At 39.3% G+C, this 22,007-nt stretch overlaps 1 protein-coding gene and 1 long non-coding RNA gene across 7 annotated transcripts in view; one reads left to right on the top strand and one right to left on the bottom strand.

Annotated features, from left to right (window-relative positions):
• LOC127143557 (uncharacterized) overlaps nt 1-22,007 on the top strand; it is a 41,938-nt gene that overhangs the window by 7,778 nt on the left and 12,153 nt on the right. The window lies entirely within an intron of this gene.
• Nucleotides 1-22,007, bottom strand: part of rerg (RAS-like, estrogen-regulated, growth inhibitor) — a 39,034-nt gene that overhangs the window by 4,115 nt on the left and 12,912 nt on the right. For all 4 annotated transcript variants that reach the window (XM_018702853.2, XM_018702852.2, XM_018702851.2 and 1 more), the window contains exon 3: nt 7,281-7,337. In XM_018702853.2, the coding sequence (XP_018558369.1) occupies nt 7,281-7,337 (57 nt within the window). The remainder of the gene's footprint in view (nt 1-7,280; nt 7,338-22,007) is intronic.

Raw genomic sequence — 22,007 nt, forward strand, 5'->3', positions numbered from 1 at the left:
GATGTTATCAGTTAGCTGGTAGTCCATACAATGGATAATATGGCTGCAAGCATGATTTCAATGCTCTCCTTCTGTTTCATTTCACTTCTTTTTACACTAAATACACGGTTGATGTTGGTTGATTTATTAGTTCTTTTGTGTCACAAATATTCTATAGAAACTTTGCCCTCCATACTGCCTGCTTAAATTTTACTACCAGCACTTATGGCTACCCAGCTTGACACAGCCAGACCAAACACATGTGGCTTTGAAATGTCTCATCAGAGACCTATGTCTGATATGGGCATCACTGACATCTGTGTTGCTCTGGTTAAGCATTTTCATGCACAGGGTAGGGAGCTTCTATCATAGGTCAAAACAAGGACGCACGCTGGGTTCTGCCTGGCTCAGACAAACAATCCATTGTTTGAAAAAGGACATCATGTGTCCATTTTCCTTGGTTCCTCTTCCATTAAATCATTACAGCACATTTTGGAACCAAGCTCTGAGGTTTCTTTTCAGCGGGTTGTTGGACCTTCCTGGTTGCTGGGAGATGGCTGACTCCTGCAGAGACCTCAAATGACCTGAGCTTGACCTCTATCAGGATAAGAGCTTCTTATTCCTGGCACAGGAACACAGGTGTGAACTGTGACCGTGACCTTTCATTCCACCTCGGACAGCACAGGACTTATCTGCCTGAATTGCACCCTTGTAAAAATCCCATCTGTGTAAACACCTCGCAGAGAGCACTGAAGCCCCCGAAATCCTTCTTGTAAAGACAAAGATTCTGAAGGATTTTTTGCCATCATCTCTACTAAAGGGTTTAAGCCAACCTTTCTCAAAGCTTTCTGACTTGGTGAATCCAGTTTTATAATTTCTTTCAGCTCGTGAGTCATGTCCTACCTGTTCTGCTGCCATTTCTTGATGCATGGTTATTCAGTAAAGGGGGTATTAGAGGAATTTGTTCCATTTACAAGCATAGTAAGTCAGGAAATTCTTCTCACTTCACACTATACATTATGTACAAAAACTTGTATTTTTTTGTTCATCCTCTGTACTGATGATTAAACTGGGACAGTATCAAAGTGCTCCAACAGCTGATCACCTAATATCACATGCGACATGATAACTAGAACAACTTGTTGTCATAGTAATACAGGAATCATATTACTTGTTTATACCAAATGCAATAAGAATGTAGTGGACACTGGTGTAATACTGTGAACAGGTGTATATGCTTATGTTTATAAGGCTGACAGCTCATTTTGTGACATATAAAAGCAGAGAAGACAGGAGAAAGTGAGAGTTTTTGTTTTTGTTTGACTTAGGGAGTGTGAGCATGTGGCTATTTCCTGGAGGCAGTACATACTAGTGCAGACCTGAAGTGAATCAAACTCCCAACAGGATCAGTAGAAAAGAAGTGTTTAGTCATTTTTGGTCCTTAACCAAGGGCTTTTCAGGTGATGTTGCCATTAACTCTGTGAGTAAATGTCCATTTCAGCAAAACTTAACAAGCTTTTAAGCCATCTTACCAATTTTATGATTAGATAATAAACTTGTTCGCTTGCTAACTAGCATCAGGTCAGGTAACATCTTTGTCTTGTTGCTGACAAATCTAAGCTAATATCTTAGCAACCTGTGCACCGAGAATCTTTTCAAGACCACCATTTGTAACCATTGGCCTGGGAACATTACTTTTAATTGAGCAAATAACAGTAAAAAATGTACACTCTTAATGACAAAATTGTTATGTGGTACCATAGTTACAGTACTCCTAATTAATGTACACATCAGAAAAGATAACAAGCCATTCCTACAATGTGTGAGCATGTTGCTGTGACACCTCACTACTAAAATGCTATTGTTTCTATACTTTCTATAATATTATTATTATTACTTATATTTCTATACTTAGACCTTTTTTCTGTGAGAGTCGGCACTGATTGGCATATTTGGAAAAAGGCCAAATTATTAGCTGGATCATGCTCAGCCAACTCCAGCCATCTCGACAGTGTGGCTGGAACTTTCTCTCCCTTCTCGTTACTCCCTATCACTCTCCCTCAACTCTTATGGTGATTTTCTGTTCTTTATACATGTTTTTGTCCGAATTTTGTCCAGGAAACAAAGGTTTGAAAAACATTTTATCATCTATGACAGAAAACAAGCCAATTGGCAGTAGAATCTGATAACGCAGCAGAGTGCACTTAACATGCTTGAGACAGGCGGCGGCTTGCTTTTAATGTTGCAGTGGTAAATAATGAAGATGATGATGATTGCACAAAAATCATTCATCAGAATAATGTGAAATTCAGCTCTAGTTTGTTTTTATGTCAGTCTATGAATAGTGCGTCTGATTCAGCGGGCCAATTATAATGTCGAGCCCTGCTTTTACAATATATATCTGTGTGTGTGTTTCATGTCACTTATTGCTGTACAAAACACTGGAAGCTATGTGAATTGTGCTACAGTTAGCATCTGCACAGGGAGAGAGAGTGGGGGAATGACACGCAGTAAAGGTCCGGCCGAACCGGGAGTTGATTCGGAGACCAGCTGCTCAGGGCACTCAGGCCCATGTGGTACGTGCCCCAACCATTTGGCTATGGCGGCGCCCCAGCATCTGCATTTTTGCTATATGAATTTACTGGATAACTAGCAAACAGTTCAGGTTAACTGAAGCTGACTTTTCCAAGGCTACAGGCTACAACAAAAAATATTTTGAAGTAGCAGTATTGTTATAAACCAGAAAAATTACACATAACCACCATATTAATGTTAACTTTTTAATGTGAGAATAGATTGTCCAAATCTAACTCCCTCAGCGAATGTGTGCTAAAACTTTTAAATCTTCTGTACCAATGATAAAGTACCAGCTTTGCTCCAGTAATTTAGTAATAATTTGGAGAAATCATGCAAACAATGATACGCAAAACCTGACAGAAAGATGTTAAGATTCTTAGTGACAAGAGAGTTTAAAATAGAAGGTCTGAAGCTTTTCTGTTGCTCCAGTCCCTGCACGTCCACCCTACTGTGTCCCAGGTGCGCTCACTTCTCCAGGGGATAAACTGCATCCTGTGACGTAAATGAAATGTCACAGAGAGCCAAAGGCGGAAGCAGTGTGGTGATTTATAGCTGTTTAGCTGGAGGCATGAGGAGCATATCTGAGGAGGAGAACCAAGAGTCTCACACTGTGACTCGTGGGACCGCCTATTTCAGGAGCCATCACTCTGTCAGCTGCAAACAGCACTCTTATCTGTCCACGTCCACCCCTCTGTGTATTTGTTGCTAAATCCACTGACAAAGGGCAGGGCCGGGATGATTTAACCAGCCTGTTCTGTCTAAAGGTCTTGGAGAGAAACAAAAGCAGTAATTTTCCTGGCAGCGAGCAATTTCATCCCTCATAATTCAAAACCCCTCACTGCCTGAAGGCTGTTTTGGCAGAAGACAGAATGAGAAAGTGTCACACCAGACTGTGTCAGAGGTGTCAAAACTGGAAACAAAAGCCAGTTAGCTTGTCAACATTTGCTTCCCTAAACTGGTCCACTATTTGAAAAATACTTTTCAGGTTGGTTTACAGTAACTCTATTCCCATCATTTTCATACCAGAAGTGTTATCACTGCACACATATGATGCAATATTAAGCACAGCTGCTGTTGTGTGGATGTAGCTCAGAGTTAATTTTCTGTGCTGATGAGATTCTGTAACTGGCTTGTGTGCAGGGACAGAAATAACTGTTGCAATATTGTGGCCATCTGCAATTTGTGCTGCTGTTTCCCATAGTGCTACAGGGAATGAGATCCAACCGGTTTCTGGGGAGTTATGTACATTTGCAGTATCTGCGAATAAAAGCCCACAACATACGTAGACAAAGACAGCCTACGACTGAGTTTAAGTGGCAAGTCTGTAATAATCAGTTATCCACATTTTCATGTCTTCTTTTTGCATAATAATAATGCAATACTGTGGGATGTTGCAGTTATTGCTATTTTATGTCTAACAGTTTGGATAATGGACAAATGAGTGCAATAAACAAGTTGAGTCACACAGTTTAACACATCTTTCTTTTTAACAGTGTACTGTGGGAAAACAGTGACTCAGTATCAGTGATGTTAGTCATAGGCTTTAGAAGGGATGTACCGATGCTTGTATTTGTGTTCTTGCTACCAATTTAGTAACTGGAGTGATAATATCCAAATGTAGTGTATGATATACCTGTCAGTAAAGCAAACATGCTCCCAGAGTTATCCGTCTTGAAGCATTGGAGTCTTTTAAAAATAAAGTAGATATAAATAATTTGTGTTTTAAAACAAAAAAAGTGGTATATGTCACTTTGTGAATAGGTCTCATTACAGTGAGATTTTTATCTAATGGTGTCAAGCAATGGTTAGTCGTGTTGTGCAGAAGCAAACCATTACCATAATAATTTAAATTTGAATTTCAGCAACTGAATACTAAATCTTGAAATTCATTCAATTAAATGAATACTAAATAACATCTATACAGACTCGATTGTTTTTTCTTGGTGTCTTGGATGTTGAAGTCTGAATTTTAGCATCTGAGTTTAACCACATGTATGCAAGCAACCAAAAGTTTGGACTTGCCTTGGATGTGAATTGATCATAGAGCAATTTGAGTATAGCTTTTGAATATTAGAATGTGAGCATATTGTAGTAAATACAGTGATATTTAAATTCAGTGTACAGTACTGATTGAATTTCAAAATGTTGCATTCATTTGATGGTAAATTCTTATTGCAGTGATTTAATTAGTGATGATTGGTTAGGGTAACAATATGAGGGTACACCAAGCCAATCATTGCTTGAACATCGTTCAGTCAGTGCTGAGTTTGAAGAGACTGATTTCTTAAAAAAAAAAAAGTAACTGCCAAAATTGGCCTCCATGCTGCATTGTACTGTTTACTAACCCTGTTTTCCAACACTTTTGTGATCTAGAACATGGCACACCAGGAGTAAAAAGGAAAACATGTATAAATGTGCTAATTTTGTGTAAAAGGATATTACAGTTTGCCCTTGCTATCACTTTCTGTCTCCATGTTTCAGAATTGTGTATTTAAGAGAGAACAGTTTAAACTGCCTTTTTCCTGATGAAGGGCTCTGCAGTCTCTTTACTTAAACCAGCAGATGTGGTTTGGGTCCTTGGTGTATGAGACACCTCCTTGCTCCAGCATGTCCTGGTTCTGCTGGAGCAAGGACAGGCAGCAAGCCATTCCTCCACTCTGTTTAAAACTCTATGTTATAATCAGCCAAATCTTGCTTGGTTCAAATGAAATTCTTAAACCCTTCATGGCATGTGATTGTCTAGCCCTGTGCTGAAGGGACTCAGTCTCCCAGCATGCCTGGGGACACCAGTAATTCTTTATTATAGAAAAGAGCATCTGAGCTTGTTTGTGACCCTGATCTGGATAAATAGGTAGATAATAAATGGAGATGAATGGTGAGCTGTAGACACTGGAAGGCATACTGAGATAGATGAAGTGCAGCCCAAGCTCTGGCACTAATCCTGCATTTATAAGCCTAGCACTCTGCACGCACACCCCCACCTGCATGATGCCCATAATAGTGTTTTAATAATGTGTTGACCACTTCATGGGTAATTTCAACCAGGCAGTCTGATTGATTACAGGCATCCGCCAACGGTGCTGTTACTCCCGTTATGCACCTCTTATGTTTTCTTGGTTGTGACGTCAACTCTTATGGTAACCAAGGTAGCAGCCACTGCCCTTTTCTTGTTTTCTAAAGCATGTATAGAGTTTAGAGTAGCTTATTAGAATAACAATACAACACATTACAAAAAGCCATCAACATCATTGTTGTTGAGCTGTATTCTGAGGAGAGAAAATGAATCTATTTATTTCTACCCATTTCACATTGTTAATAGCATGTACCTGAGCTCTAAACTCAAAATCTCTCTGTTCCTCTAAATGTAATGTGTTTCAATTTTCTCACCCTGGCACCTGAAATATTTCAACAAGCCATATGTTGAGATACAGTGACACAGAGGGCATAATGGCTACAAGATTGCGATCATCATGTTGTTACATGAAGAGCTGATTGACTATAAAAGAGAATATCTCCCTGAGTGCAGTGTGTTTATGCTGGTAACTGCACTCTGCTGAGATGCTGCACCTGATGTATCACCAAAAACAGATGTCCTATTGAGGAGAGCACCATGCGAGCAACCCAGAGGCACTGAGCGGCTGTTGTACAGCCAGGGAATGAAAAGCACCTTACAGAGGAGGTGTGATATCTTTGTGCCCTGTAATTACAGTATAGAGAATTGGCTCAATCAGCATCAGTGTATAAATAGCCCAATTCTATATTATGCATTGATGGATTTTTTAATTAAACATAGTTTGATCTCTTTGAGTTGTGCTTGAACAGTATCATCGAATTCACTACATCCATGACTCATTTTTTTTATTTTGTGTTTCTTCATGTATATGCTCTATATGATTATAAATTTAATGTGATAGTGTTCCTTGTTTTTACACCTTTTTAATATAGCAATTTTTAAAATCTTTATATGCATTTTTAATATAGATCCTTAAAATAATAGTGCAGCATTTTGGGAAAAACTATTGTCTACTTTCATGCCAAGAGTTTGATAAGAATATTGATAACACTTTCATGTCTGTATGCTAAGCATGATGTTATCGTCAGCAGGCAGTTAGCTTAACATGGCATAAAAGCTGGACACGGGGAGGAATCAGCTAGCTTGGCTCTGTTGAAGGTAAAAAAAAACAGCATCTCTAAAGCTCACTGTCTTGGTTGTTTGAGTCATAAAAACATAAATTATTTGCTTTATGTAGAATTATATGCTTAAACAATTTCTTGCTGCAGTAAGTTATCATGACCCAGCCAATAGCTCTGGCACAACTTCCCATAAAACCAACAACTTACATTTTTACTCTTGGGATACACTGACCCTAACCCCCACTGTATGGAAATCAGATACAACATGTTAAGTAGTGTTAGTGGGTGGACGGCCAGGCTAGCTGATTCCCCTGATTCCACTATTTACACTAAATTAAACTAACCATCTGTAGGCAATCTTCTCCTCTGTTGGCAAGAACATTTTTTGGGGAAAATTTCCCAAAATGTTGAACTGTTTAGTGACTTCTGACAGGCACATAAAAATATTAACAGAATATATTGATGGTAACAGTAGTAGTGTTGTAGTTTCTGTTGCAGTAGTTATAGAAGATGAGACAGCAGCAGTAGTATTGGCAGTACCAGTGGTCATAGTAATGGTAATAATAGAAACAGGTATGTGGTTGTCTTACCAAGTGTTGGGTCATACTCCCAGATGAAGCGTCTGGTCAGAAATCTCACCACCAAAGCTGCAGAGAACAACAAAAACATGTTCAGAATAGGTTTATCTTCACGGTTTCCAGATTATATTCAATAGAATTTATGTGGGATAGGATTTTGGTCTTCTCCATATTCTGTCTTCTTGAGAATGAGTGTGGATTTCCTCATATGAAGCCTTTGAAGTACTTATTATATCAGGCTGAGGTCCTAATATGCACATCCACTGACGTGTCGACTTCAATAGCTAATCAGCTGTGGATAACCCACCAAGAGGCCATAAGATCCAAACCACTTTAATACACTTTTCATCTAAATGCTAATACCTGTTTGAGTAGTTCCACATCATTAAGGCAGAGTTCAGAACAGCCTTCAGGATGAAACACTGGCTCTCAAAGTTCATCATCAGCTGCTTCTCTCATATGGGCTAGTTAGTCTGCCCTTTACAACATCAGCCTTCATCACAAAAAAAATAAATAAATAAGAAAAGCTTCCCCCAGTAGGCCAGTGACTCACTCCCTTAATGGTTTACCATCAACAAGTAATCTGCTGCACGGAAATGTTGATCTCCTTCATTTGGACATAATTAGCAGGCCACTGCTTGTGTATCACACAGCACCATGAACCAAACAGTCTGTGTGCTGTTAGAGTAAGAGTACCTGTAAACACCAATTGGAAATGTGAATTCTAGGAGTGTGATTCACAGGGTTTTCAGGGAAGCCTGAAAAGTGCATAAAAACCTCTATCACCAATCAGAATGTTACAAAAATCCCAATACAGCTTGTATTTGCTGCTATTACCAAGCTGAGATCCACTTTTCTGTTCTGATTTGTCTTATCAATAGGGACAGACACACTCCCATGCCTTCTCTGCTGCTTATTGTAATATTATAATCCCCTGGCACTTGAAAACTGAGCACTACAGTGTAATCCAATTAAAACACCAAGTGCTGTACACCCTCTCACCCCCCCCCCCCCAGGGAGTCACTACAGGAGGTGTAAGCCTCTCAGCTCTGCAACCGTTTATCTGAACATTGCAGTGTTTCTCTCTTTAGTTGAGTTAATGGGTAGACATGATGCCACTGAAACATTTAGTCCTCTGGGAGGGCATAAATGTACCCCCAACAGGAAAAGGAGATAATGCAAATATGTGTTTGTAGCTATTTATCAATGTGTTTCCTGGAGAAATTAAATTATATATGTATGTTATAAGAGTTAAAGGAATAGTTTGACATTTTTGGAAATGTATATCTTCAGTTTATTGCAAGAGTGAGTTGAAAAGATTGATGCCACTCACGTCTGTGCATGAAATATGGACCTAGAACCCTAGCTTAGCGTAAGAGTTGTCAGCTGTCTTGGCTTTCTCCAGATTTAATATATATGCATATTATTGCAGCATTTTTGCTTTCGTGCAGGACGAACAAATGAGATATATAAATAAGTGAGTTTTACAGAAGTTGGTAGGCAGATTTATTTTACCCTTGGACAGAGAGCGGCTACATATTTGCTCCTCTTTGCAGCTCTTATGCTAAGCTAGGCTAACTCCCTCCTAGCTTTAGCTACACAGATTTGCTGAGGCTTTGTGTGGTATTCATCACTTCTCACGCTTGGGAAAACAAATATGCGGTTTTCTCAGAATGTCGAACTCTATCTCTCTGCCCAGCTTTGCTCAGACCACATGTATTTTCATTTTAATCCATTTGAGTTTGACCACAAGTGACCACTATGGATAAGTGTTTAATGCTAAACTATTGTGTAACAGTAATAGTCCCACCACATCATAAATTAGAAGTGTTTATAGTATAGGCACAGTGAAAAGCTGGTCTTTTAAATATCTTTTCTCGAAGGCATTCATAGTCTTCTAACTTCAGAGGAGTGGGAGGATCGGTTGGGCCAGTCGATCGTTTGACAACTTCAGAAGAAGCATACTGGTCAGATAGTCATAACAGACAAAGTAAGGCTGTAGCAGCACAACCTCTGAGTGCATCATGTTGGACAAAAGCCACCTGTAGACCCAACAACTGCGTAGAAAGAAGACAATGACAGCTCCTTTACTTGTTTTACCTTAAAGTGAGTAAATACATTTTCCTGAGTTTTGCAGGAATTTTTTGTGCTTTTTGTTAATTGTTTGCTAACACACATCAGTAAGCAAGTGTTCACACTTTGAGTCCACTCCTCTACAGCACATGTCATGTGCCTGAGTGACTACCAATGGGCCTTAGTGGTCCACTTGAGTCCAGGCTGGTATCTTGTGTCCTCATGTCTTATTGAGCTGCTGTTTATGGAAAAGAGACAATGGGGAAAGAGTTTTGCCATTGAACTGGGGGGAAAAAACACATCCATCTTGGCCAGGCCTGTTTTCTGCTCATAATTAGCCATAACAAAGAATAGGAAGAAAACCAATTATGTCAGCCAGAGTGTCTCTGCCACGTTTCATTACGCTTCTAAAGAACTCAAGTCCAGCCTTTGAGCTCAGGGCAGTGTTTGATGATGACTGAGAGTCTGGTGTTCAAATGTTTCAATTTGTCATTCACACATACAGAGTAGCTGCAGAAAGCCTCACCCTAGCTTCTTTTTACTGTCCAAACTAAGATTGTTTTTGATTGAATGAAGTTGTACATTTGTTAATGGAAAATTGGCAAATTCACAAGGAGATGACTGGGGTGGATGGTGAGCGTTACAAAGTGCACAACTCAAAAACATATTAACAGTGCATTAATAGTAAACATTAATCAGGTTGCAGGTTAATTGTAGATAAATGCAATCTTGAAGAGGCTGCGTCTTAACACACTTAATGTGTTTTCGGGCAAAAGAAGAGTGTATCATGCAACATTTAATTATTCACTGAATGTGCTGAAAGCAGAACAGCAGCAGATAATTTGTCATGCTGTTAAGAAGGCACACTGACACGTGACATACAGCACTGAATTTCCCACTGAGGTTATTTCATGTTGCTTCTGCTACAGTGGCCTGGATTCCAGGTAGACAGAACAACCAATGGGGTGTGAAGTCCTTTCCTCATTAGACGTAACTGTATCTCCTGCTTTTCACTGCCACTGGAAAGAAATGTACACATAGAAGAAAGGAGCCTTTGTTAACCTGCGTCAGTATGGACACTGTGGCCCAGATTCACGAAGGTTTGTAGAGGGAATAATGTACACTGTATCACTAAGCTGACCAAATCACAAAGGCAGGTGGTTCACTGACTGTATGCAGTAAGAGGAAAGCTGATAATTGCTGGTTAAAAAAAAAAAGAGAGAAAGAAGAAGAAGCCTCTTTGCACCTGTCACAGTCAGCAGTAATAAAGCTTATCCCTTCATATATTCCAGACCAGTGCTCTAAGATCAAGCAACCAAGTCAAAAGAATTTAACTAAACTCTGTTAATACCTCTATCTAGGTAATGCCTGTGTTTCTGGTTTTTGCTATATATTTTGTGATATTTAAAATTTTGTCAAAAATAATCTTTAAAGCTGCACAGAACAGTATCACCTGACTCAGCTCTCAGACCATTTCAGACTTCTTTAAAGTCTGTGTTATTTTACAGCCCGCAACTGAACTGGTTTGGTTAAGTCTCAATGCCCTCATCAGTCTAGTTTCCCGTTGCAGCAGGAAGCTGTTTTCTGCAAAAAAGCTCCAATATTACCACTGTGCACTACTGGCCCAGCACTTAACAGTGCTGACAAAGTTAGCAGTTAGTTGATGAAAATAGGGGAGCATTTATCAGCAAAACAGAGCTAAATTTTGGTTCAGTTAGCCAGAAACAGAACTACAAATGAATGGTAATGTTGGATTAAACATTCAGAAGGCAAGGTTTGCTAGCATGTTTACCACAGCAGGCTGCCCAAGTGGCCATCAAAATCAATAAATGCAGCTTTAAAGTCAGGCCATGGAACTTTTGCTGACTAGTAGCCACTGTGGCTGCAAGTGACAGTACAGTGCTAAAATGCAGGATAACAGTAGCACAGTTTTCTCCCATGTTGATGTCTGGTCTCACAGTTTGACAGCCTCCTTGAGTTTGCTGTTGAGGTTGCAGTGGGTAAATACAGTATCGGCAAGGGAGCTGAACAGAGACACTTTGACAAGCATGCTGTACTGACAGGTCTCCTGTGGCGCTGACACCACACGCAAGGAATAGATTTCATCACCTGACAACTGACAGAAAATATATTTTGAAAATGAAATAACCCCTACATTCAGTTTTTATCATCAACAGTTGCTACATAGGGTCATAAAACATCATAGGAATGATGACATCCCATCTTTATCACAGAAACCCTAAATTTTGCATGAGAGAGTGAAAATCAGGTTTGCGGAGTGGTCACTGTTTGTGTTTATGCCCTGATGTCACTCCAGCATGGCAGTGTTGGAGTGACAGATACAGTGTACTGTTCACAGCTGTTTGAAAAATCCCCTGCCATGTTAAGTGCAGCTCTTCCCATGTATCATCTTGTATCTGGCATTCCGAGAAAATCAATACCCTGTCATCTTTTAAACCTGGGCTGTTGTGTTTCTGACATTCTCGAGCTGCAAACTGGTTTTCCAATACTTGATATTTCCTTGCAAATACTGCTGCTGAAGTCTGTGTGGAAGAACTGATATGATTTTTATGAGATTTATCAAGCACTGCTATGAGTGGATGGATGGAGCCGTGCCAACTTTTCAGATTTACGTCAAACACATCATCCACAGGAGGTGTTTGCCAAAAGCTGCTTTTGTCCAAAGTGACCTAATCACATTAGCAGCAGAATGTCAGACTAATTGCAAACAAAGCAGGAGCAATTAGTGGCGCCTATGGCCCTGTTCTAAACTGGCACAGTGTTACTCATTGAACAGTCTCTGTTGATTCCCTACAGCCATCAGACAGACACCCATGGCTGTTTGGTCACTTTGACCACAATAACACTTTCACTCGGCTGGCAAATAGAGCTCTCCCAGAGCTGTGCAGCTGCAGTCATGTTCTGTACCTATTGTGTTCATGTCATGTCAGGTCATGTCATACAGGCCAGTTGTGCTGATAAGACTGGAGAGGAAATGGTTAGACTGGGGCTGACAGAAGAACCAGACAGCAGAAGCAAAAAAGTACCAGCTTTAATTGGGGGAAGAAAAACTTCTAAAACTAAATATCAGAATCAGATTTTTGACATCTGTTGTACTGTATCAAAACATATCCCATAGAAAGTGTCATTTTATGAAACTGGCATTTTAAATTAGAAGTAATACAAAAGACAAACCAGTCTGCAGTATTGCTGCTTGTGGCTGTAGAACTTGCCTTGCTTTTACTCCACTGTTTACCAAAGAGACAGTAAACTAGACCATTAAAGCAAGAGCACTTGCTATATCAAGCAAAAGCTAGCTGATGAGATAGCTATGGATAGCCTTGGCTGAAACTAAAGCTAAATTTACTCCCTGATCTGTAACTGTAAAATAATAATTTTTAACTGACATCTTGGTAATTGGGTTTATTATTCCACAAAATTAAATGAGACAATAGCTAAATCCAGTTACGATGCAGAATAAAACTCCTGCTAAAGCTAACATAACTAGCAAGGAGATTTCAATGGCAGCTATCTATCTATATTTGATGTGGTTATGCCACCTTAAATTACATATTTGAACATATTAAATTGACAATCAATATATTGTATTGATTTAAATATACTGACAGTAGTAACTGCTCTCTGTCTTTGCAGGCTAATATTGATGGAAAACATTTGGTGTTAATTGAGGTGTACATTTAGAAACATTCGATGTTTGATCCATATTTATACTGTGTACTGACTGAATATTGTTAGTGTCTTCATGAATACTTTCATCCCTGTGAAGCACATGAGAGCTCAGAAATATCAAGATTGCAACAAATTTAAATGATTCATCAGTGGCATAAGCTCTCCAGCAAGAAAAATCCACTTAGTTGCAGAAAGATTTCAATCTTGTATCTGATGTAGACTGATTATGGTGCTCAGTTTGCTGATTGATGTAATCAGACCTGTTGTAAATTTCCTCCTCTGCTGGCAGGAAACACAATTTTTCTCATGTACGTGAATAGAGGAGAGGTGAATCATTAACCAGATGAGCAGTTCCTAGGGCTTTATTGCATTTCTATCAGAAAAAATACAGACGATTGCTGCCCTGCTGCTCTGTTGGCAGACAAGAAGCCACAATTTACAAATGATGTGGCTCCAAATGCTTGTAAAGGGCGAGGGTGTTGAAATACGATGTTAAGAGGAATCCTCCACCATTAAATCTATGCCAGGAATATGCCCTAAATCTAATTCTTTACACTGCAAAACATATTTGACATTTTGTTCGATTTATGTCAAGAAGTTTGAGATGGTAAGACCCATTACTAGCTCAAATGTCTATGAACATACTATTTTTGTTGCAGCCCCTCATCTCTAATTAATATTTTGACTACTACCAGAGTTGTTGATAACAGGCTTATAGATGCAGTGCTTTGTGCATTGATTATTGATTTATGAGTTCCTGCAGATACAAGCTTAAGCTTAATTATGAACATCTGTTGAGTTTCAGCACTTAAACAAGGATTAAATCACTTCCACTGAAGAATGATTAAAGAACCAGCATGATGTTAACCAAAGGACAGACACAGGAGAGAGTTGTTTGCAGAGTGTAGAGGCTTACAAGGAAGGATGAAAAACTGGACTTGCTGTTTGTTGCTTCCAGAGTTCACGCAGATTTATTCAGCTTTTTTATTAATGTGACAGTCTTAAAGTACTGTGATAAATCTGTTGGAGCACTGGAAGAATCATAAGCATTCTCCTTTTTTTTGTTAGTTCTTGCAAGATAAACTAGATTGAAACATGTTTTTGTCTGTTTCTGAATGATATCCAAGCTCAACCAGCATAGTTTTGTTATTAAATGCCAGTATGTAGGTACTTTTTCTTCAGTGACGATGTATCCATTACATCTGGGATTTTTTCCTCACACAAACTAAGAAGTGACAGTCCTGATGCTAAAAACAGACAAACAAATTAGCTACAAAAGCACACAAACCACTTCCTGAACAGGAGGTCAGGCCTATGTTCCCAGTCTCAGAGCTTTCCCAGAGTTCCTTTCACCACCAATCTCTCCCTGGGGCACGTCTGCATCCCAGACTACCAACACCAAATGTCCTTGGAGCTGCTGGATAGACAAAAATGACATTTCTCATAAAGAAATGTATGTATGTCTGTGGAACAGGGACTACTGGGAGTCCCCACTGTGCCAGGGGAAATATTCAATCTCTGTCTACTGCCAAATATAAATGAGAAGTCAGACATCTCACCATCTCAGTCCCTTTCCAGATCAGATTACAGCTCGCCAATCAGGCTCCATTCATATTTATTCTAGGAACTTTAACCAATACTCCATAAGAAGGGATGTGGAAAGTCTTAAGTGAGCAAAGTAACAACAACACACAAGGCAAGAGTAAACATGGCATCTCCCACGAGGGATGGCGTCACCGTCTGAGCCAATCAGGAACAAATATTTCACTGTAAATGAGCTGGGTTTCAGGGGAGTTCAGCATTTGAGCCAAACAGTGGTTCTAAATGAGATGCAGCAGACAAAGCAGAAATCAAAGTACTGACAAAAAGACCCATCTAACAAACCTTTTAGTCCCTTTTAGCCAAACCAAAAATGCTAGAATTGACAAACGATAAAGAACATTTTGGTAGCAGTTTGTCCTTGTGCATTTTGACTAAACTTCCTTTCAGTGAACAGCAATTGTCCTATCACGGCCTTGCAACTGTAACTAAGCTTACTAACTTTTATAAAACCTTTATAAAAACCTTTAAACCACCGCTCGAGTGGTGTTTATCTACTCTACTATAAGGTGCAATTGTTAGCATGTCCTGCTAACTTGGCTTACTGCCCACAGCAGTAACCAAGCATTACGTTAGAAGGCCAAGGAGCATCATGAACTAACTGTCTTTTGAGATTTTGTTAAAAAAAAAAAGAGTCCGGTTTACAACTTGCACATCCACTATGTAGTATTTCAGTATTTTAAGTGTAAGTTCAGGATGCTATCAGTGTTTAAGATAACATTAGCAGTTCTGTCATGTTCTTTTTTAGATTTGGGGAGATTTGCACTCCAGCTTCCCCAGCCAACATTACCCCAGTAAACATTGCGTTTGCCAATCATACTGGTTAGTCCTCATCTTAAAAGCGTCTTCTCTTGCAACATCAGAAGTGAAACAGATTGATCATTCTTTCAGTTCTAGAACTATTTAGATCTACACTGCACTACACAAACATTGTATTGCGTCTCCTACAAGTAGGAACTTGGTGAGGATGCTGACTTTTTGTCTAGGGAATGTAGCTTTAATCTCAGTCTTTAAACACAGTATCATGTATGTAGCTTTTTGTATATAATATATATATATATATATATGACTCTTTGTTCTACAAGAAGTTAGCTGGAAACATTAAAACCAAATCATGCAGCTGTAATTGGCTTAATTAGTTAGCTATCTATACAAATCTCCTAGCAACAACAGTCATTTCAGCCAGCAAAATCAACACTAGCCTGCTAGAAATGAGAGGCCTGCTTTTGTCTACTGCATCTGTGTCTGTTTTGTTTCAAATATTTCTACATGTAAGTGGTGAATCTGCCACTGTAATCATTATAAACTGCATATGAACAATGGAAGAATGGAAATCTTGACAGGCGTAGCAACAGTAACTAAAGGGGAAGAGGCTTAGGAAATGGTCAAATGAGCTATCAGATTTGCTCTCCTTTGTTCTGAGTCATTGCTCTCCATGTTGCTTAGCTACGCCACAGGAATTTGATTATCCGTGTGATCCAAATGGGAATTGAAAAAATGTAACTTGATGCAGCTTTTTGCCGTTCACACTGATCAGAAAATAACAGATGTGCATAATATGCATCCTTGAGGAGCAATAGCCATTCCCGAAATACGAAACCAATAATACTTCAAGAAATCTCATCATCTCTGTTGTTCTCCAGATCAGATTACAGCTGGCCAATTAACAGCACATGACTCATTGCTTTTTTCCTCCATGCCTGTCAACTCATTAGTGGCTCAGGTTGGCAGATTCCTGGCTATTATTCACCATTTAAATTAATGAGATGTGGGGCATAATCAGCGCTCTTCTGAGAATAATAGACAAGTGTTCCATTTTCAGCCATGCTTAATTAGTCATTAGGTTTGGGATAATTAATAATTAGGCCTATGTTTGTAAACAATAGGTAAATTACATGTTTTAAATGAAAAACCATTGAGTGCTGAGGGGTTTTGTATGAATCTCTCTTAATCCCCCACTTACCAATTTCCATTCCAACCACTTGAGATTTAGTATGATGTCAACCTGCTAGATAAACAAATTGTTTTCTGAAACTTGAGAGAACCATGAATCACCAGCAGTGAAAATTAATACATCTTTCTTAATTTCAGTGTGCCCAGCCTCCAGTTTGATGCTGGCAGACATCATTTAAATTTGTTGTGCAGTAAACACGCTTCCTGCGTCACAAGATGGCATTTTGGCAGCTAGATTGGTTTTGCTGCCTCAAGCCAAGTTCTCATAATAAATCAAACTGCAATTAAATCATCAGGCATTGCAGTGTTTTACTCTCCTGAGCTATTAAATCATTTCCTCTATAAATCTCTAATGCAGAGGGATTTGATGTGATCATGAGCTGTGTAATTAGACGCCCTGGTATTGTTGGTAAGACAGAGAAAGATAATCTTTGCGTGTGTTGACAGATTGGTAGACAATTAACAAAGCTCTGTCATAAGAGTTCAGATTGCCTTCTAAAAAACTGTCACTCATAGTGGTGAATATAATGAAGAAATATCACCTCAGTCTACATTTCATAACTCTGCTGAGTTATGAGTACTGTAGTTTTAGGTTTTATCACATTTGAATTAGATGAGTCATACTTTTGAGTTCTCACATTTATTCAATAACTACATTGGGGTCTAATGAGACTTGACTCAACTAATGAAATTACTTCTGTCTCCAGAGCACATCCATCTCTGAGAGATGACTATTTGACAACAGAGAATGTAAACAACTCAGTGGGAAAGGAATTATTTCTCACTGATTATAATGCAGCCAGTTTTTGCTTTGCTGATTCACTCACCTCAAATTCAAAGTTGTTTGTCCATCCAATGAGAAGCACCAGTCTGAAGCTTTAACTTTTTAATGTATACACTTTGCCTTTGCACTATAAAGATGGATGTCCCTTTGTTTGAACACAACAAGTCACAGTATATATCAAGTTCACTCTGAATGGCCGTAAAGGTTACACAAACTCCCCTCTGCTCCACTTTGGACAAGCTCCATGAACACACAATGGCAGAGAGAGAGGCAGTCATTCTCCTCAGGGCCCTGCAGCTCTATAAAATGGGACACCAGAGAGGCTTTGATTTCACATCTCTGAAGATGCAAAAGGACAGAAGCTCACAGTGGTGGAGTTATAACGGGAAGGGCGTGGGGACTCTGCATTCATCCTTTTAATTTAGTCTCTAACAATAGCACCACAGCGCTATTCATCAAAAGCCATGTGTGAGGCAGATGAGGGCTGAGATGCTGTGGCAGCCACACCTTAGAGAGTGATCTTCACTGGGATTACAGACATAAAGATGAAGACCTGTTTACAAGGGGCAGCTGAGAAAAAGTGAAGTACCTATTTTCACTTTGAAGACTGGCAATCTGGGTATTACAGCTTTTATACAATGGCCTTGTCCACATTGCAGCTACCGTAAGAACTGTGGAGATTAAAAGGGGGCCATAGAGGCAAAATATTTTCAAACACTGACTTAGAATTTTTTTTAAAAAACTGGTTTTGTCTTTTGTACAATACCTGGTAGCTACAGTTAAAATCCAATCAAAAAGTTACAAGTTTTGTTAGCAGAGATTCTGATAAAGGGAAGTATTTGAAAATTAAGAACTCAGTTCATTATCCTGATGGCACGGACTTGAAAAACAAAGCCCAGATTGACAGATAATGCTACAAAATGTTACTCGCTATTTAAAATTATGGATAAAGGTCAATGCCTATGTCCCATCCAAGACTGATCCAAACTCAGCATCAAAATAGGTAGTTTGTCAGTGCCTTCTAAAACGTATATGACTGCAAATATAACTTGTATTTCTGTTATGGGATCTGCCACCACTATGGTTAAAGTCTGTTTAAGTCGTTTAAGGGTTAGGAGAAGATTATGGTCGACTGTTGGTGGGAAACGAACAGTAGCTTTCCATGTCAGAGACATGCACTTTGTTGACTCATTCATTCACCCTGTAACACCTTTTTTTAATATTTGACATATTGTCCTGCTGTAAATATCTACAGTGTTGTTTTTGATTTATAGTTTAGCATCAGATCTTCCCCATTTATCCGAACACATATAGATGATCTGGACCTGTTGCGCTTTAATGTATGCTACTGTAATATATAGTTTAGTGTAGTTATAGTAATTTTAACACCTTTCAACAAAAACTGAACATTATAACCTTCATGAAGCTGGGAGTTATTGCAGGTATGAGTGTACATATGCATGCTATATGAGCCAATGTGAGGTTGCTTAATATTGCTGAAGTATTAAATACTGAAGTCTGCAGCTCAGGCTCAATTTTTGAATCATCAATTTCTGAAATTATATGGAAAATGTTGCACCTGTACATCGTGGGACACATATAACATTATGTACTAAAGTGGCTTCATTAGACTGGCACTTATCGAGAGAGGGAACAGAGGGATCTGTTTATATTAGATTTGGAGATGTGCAATCTATTTGCGATTTTAAATTTCATTAGACTGTCTGACATTAATAGAGCATTCATTAATCTGCTTTGAACTGATTCCACTGTTCCTCTGCAGTCAGGATATTTAAATCTCCTTTTTTAATTCTGCAAAGCTATATAATGAAAAGATACCAGGCAAGGATCTAAGTGTGGAGTTAGTTACATTCTCATAAGACGGTATGAACTTCCAAACACAGTCTGCCAGGGGACGGTGTTGAATAAATCAAATATCACCAAAAGTGGCCCTGAGCATTAAACATTACCCTGAATCTTGGCTGATAAACCAGCTTCAGAAGCAAAAAAGAAAATACTTAATGGATCCATCATGAAATGTTAAAAGCGCTGCTAATCTCCAGAGAGTAAGGTTGTTAAAAGCAAGGAGGGAAATAACCAGCAATGACTCACACCAGGCGAGGACAGCAGCAGCAGTCAGGGTACACGAGTGGAGAACAGACAATATGTGGAGGCTGCTGAGAGTCGGAGGTGCGCTCTAAAAATAATTCAACAGAAGAAAAAAAGTATGACCACTCAAGAAGCCCACCTTCCTGTGACACAATCATTTCCCTTTATGGGTCCGCTGCATCGTTGTGTGTGTCAAGAGAAGGCTGATTAATCAGTTTGCTGATATTTATACCGACAAAAGGCACAGAACATTGGCTACTAGCAACTCCAGAAATATATCCTTTCTGGCAAAGCCCACTATTAGTTCAACCTGTGTGTGTGTGTGCAAAGCGGAGGAGTGCCAGGGTGAATAGAAACACAGGGGGAGGTCTGGACACTGAAGCTCGGCAGATGGCCTTTAGAGAGCCCAAACAGATAAGGTGAATGACAGAGACACCTTGTTCATTTCTGTGGACAAAGGGAAACCATGGGCAGCTGATAATGTGTCCAGTATAGGAGGAAATGGAGGAGGATGGAGAAAGACGAGCAGAGTGCAGGCACACTGAGGGAATTCAGGTTCCCTGACAGTTTAATGAAGCCTCAGAGCTGTTAGGCTGCAGTAACAGAGGGACTAGCTGCATCTACTGTACCTGCCATCCAAAAAGTGCTGCTCCTCACTAGACTATGTATTGTTGTAGGTGAAACTGAAATATGCATTTTAGGCAGCTAATGATTGTTCATTTGGTACATTGCAATGGATGTTTGGGTGAATGAACACAAACTAAAAAAGTGGTTAAGCAGATTCACATGAATATCACGACACTTTGTGTCTGAGCACACCATAGTCTAAAACCATGATAGTGGCACAGCAAAACTGTACTTTGGCACGGTAGCTCTTTGAGCTAAATGCTAACAGCAACAATGCTAACATGCCAATGTTTAGCAGGTAATGTTCACCATGATTATTATCTCAGCGTCCCATCTTGTAATACCACTTTGCAATAGTGAGTTAGAATGAGGAAATAGCACTGCCTTGTAAATGCAACAACCATGTTTAATGCTAATGTTGACTTTTGCAACGATAGTAAAAACGTACCTTTAATGATGTTGTTTCTTTTCATGGCTCAGATTTTTGTTATCACTTAGACTACCAAAAATGTACTCATACATAATGTTCATCAGTATTTGTCCCCCAATATAAATGAAAAAAATGAATTAGGGCTTTTGGGGAGAGCTCATAATCTCATCACATGTTTCTTATTTATCCTTTTTGAAACCTTCTGAAAACGCTATTTCTGTCACATGCAACAAAAGCCTCTAAGGCTCAGAACCACTGATACCCAGCTGATGTCCTTGAAACGTATTTTTTCTGTGCCAGATTTTCTGGATGACTGGATACAGCTCAGTGCTGTTTTTCTTATAACTTTTAAAAAAAAATAACTTAGAACTTCTGTGTCTTGCTTCAGCAGGTTCATGTCTTTCCTTATCCTGTCATATTTCTTTCCCATCCCTTCCTGAAAGTATTTCACCAGTGCATTTTTCTTACCCCAGCTGTTGCAAAGATAAAACACACCAAAAGCTTCCCCACAGCATCAAATAAAAAGCTAATTTCAATTCTGTTCCATCACACCCCCAATACTGCACCCCACAGAAACTGATGTTCCTCTTGTATGCACCTGGCTGTGGTTGTGCTGTTGCCAAGGCACACTTTACTTTTCAACCATAGAGCAGCAAGATTCCATGAGCTCTGAGTTCTCAATGCAAACTGAACAAATAAGCACAATTTAAAAGAATAAAGCCTTAAAGTTAGGGAAAGTCTTATGTAACCCACTCGAGCATGTAAAAGTCACTTAACGCTCTGTACAGCAGACACACCCCTCATCTGAACAGTCACATCACTCCAGTCGCTCTGAAAGCCACTTGTAAACCTTTTCAAATCTCTTATCTAAAAGAGTATCATCTACCTCTGATACACTGATTAGAGCATTTGTGCCACAGCTTAATGCTTTCAACGAGTCATACCTCATGGCTGTTCACAGGGTCTGGCATACAGAATGTAATCAGGGAAGTCAAACAGCCAGCCAACTTCACAGCTGTAGGCTCAGTCAGCTGTCAAAGGCCAAAGATGTGCCTGGAAACCTGAGCAGCAGGATGAGCAACTGTCCTTATGCCTCTACAGCCTGTTAATTGCCAGACGGTTTGGAGCGAGTAGTCACGCACAGAAAGCCTGATGAATGTCAAATCCTATCAATTATTTGATTACTTTCCACAACTTTCATTTCCTCCAGCAGACATCACAGGAAGTTGATTTTAGGAACAGCATGATCGCTGCAGGAGTGATTTGAGTGTAAAAGGTTGGCTGTGCCATCTTTCAGCAGGAAGCCTATTTCAAAGTCATTATCATGAGTTCACAATGTAATACTGTCAGAGTCATTTGGAGACATGCTGTTATCTTGTACATTGTCTTCTACATAAACCATTTCCAGAAAAAGAAAGAATACTCAGCCTCACATTTTGTAGACTCCTCAAACAGAGAGACATAAGACTCATAA

The sequence above is a fragment of the Lates calcarifer genome, linkage group LG18 (assembly GCF_001640805.2).
Source record: "Lates calcarifer isolate ASB-BC8 linkage group LG18, TLL_Latcal_v3, whole genome shotgun sequence".
NCBI classification, from domain to species: domain Eukaryota; kingdom Metazoa; phylum Chordata; class Actinopteri; family Centropomidae; genus Lates; species Lates calcarifer.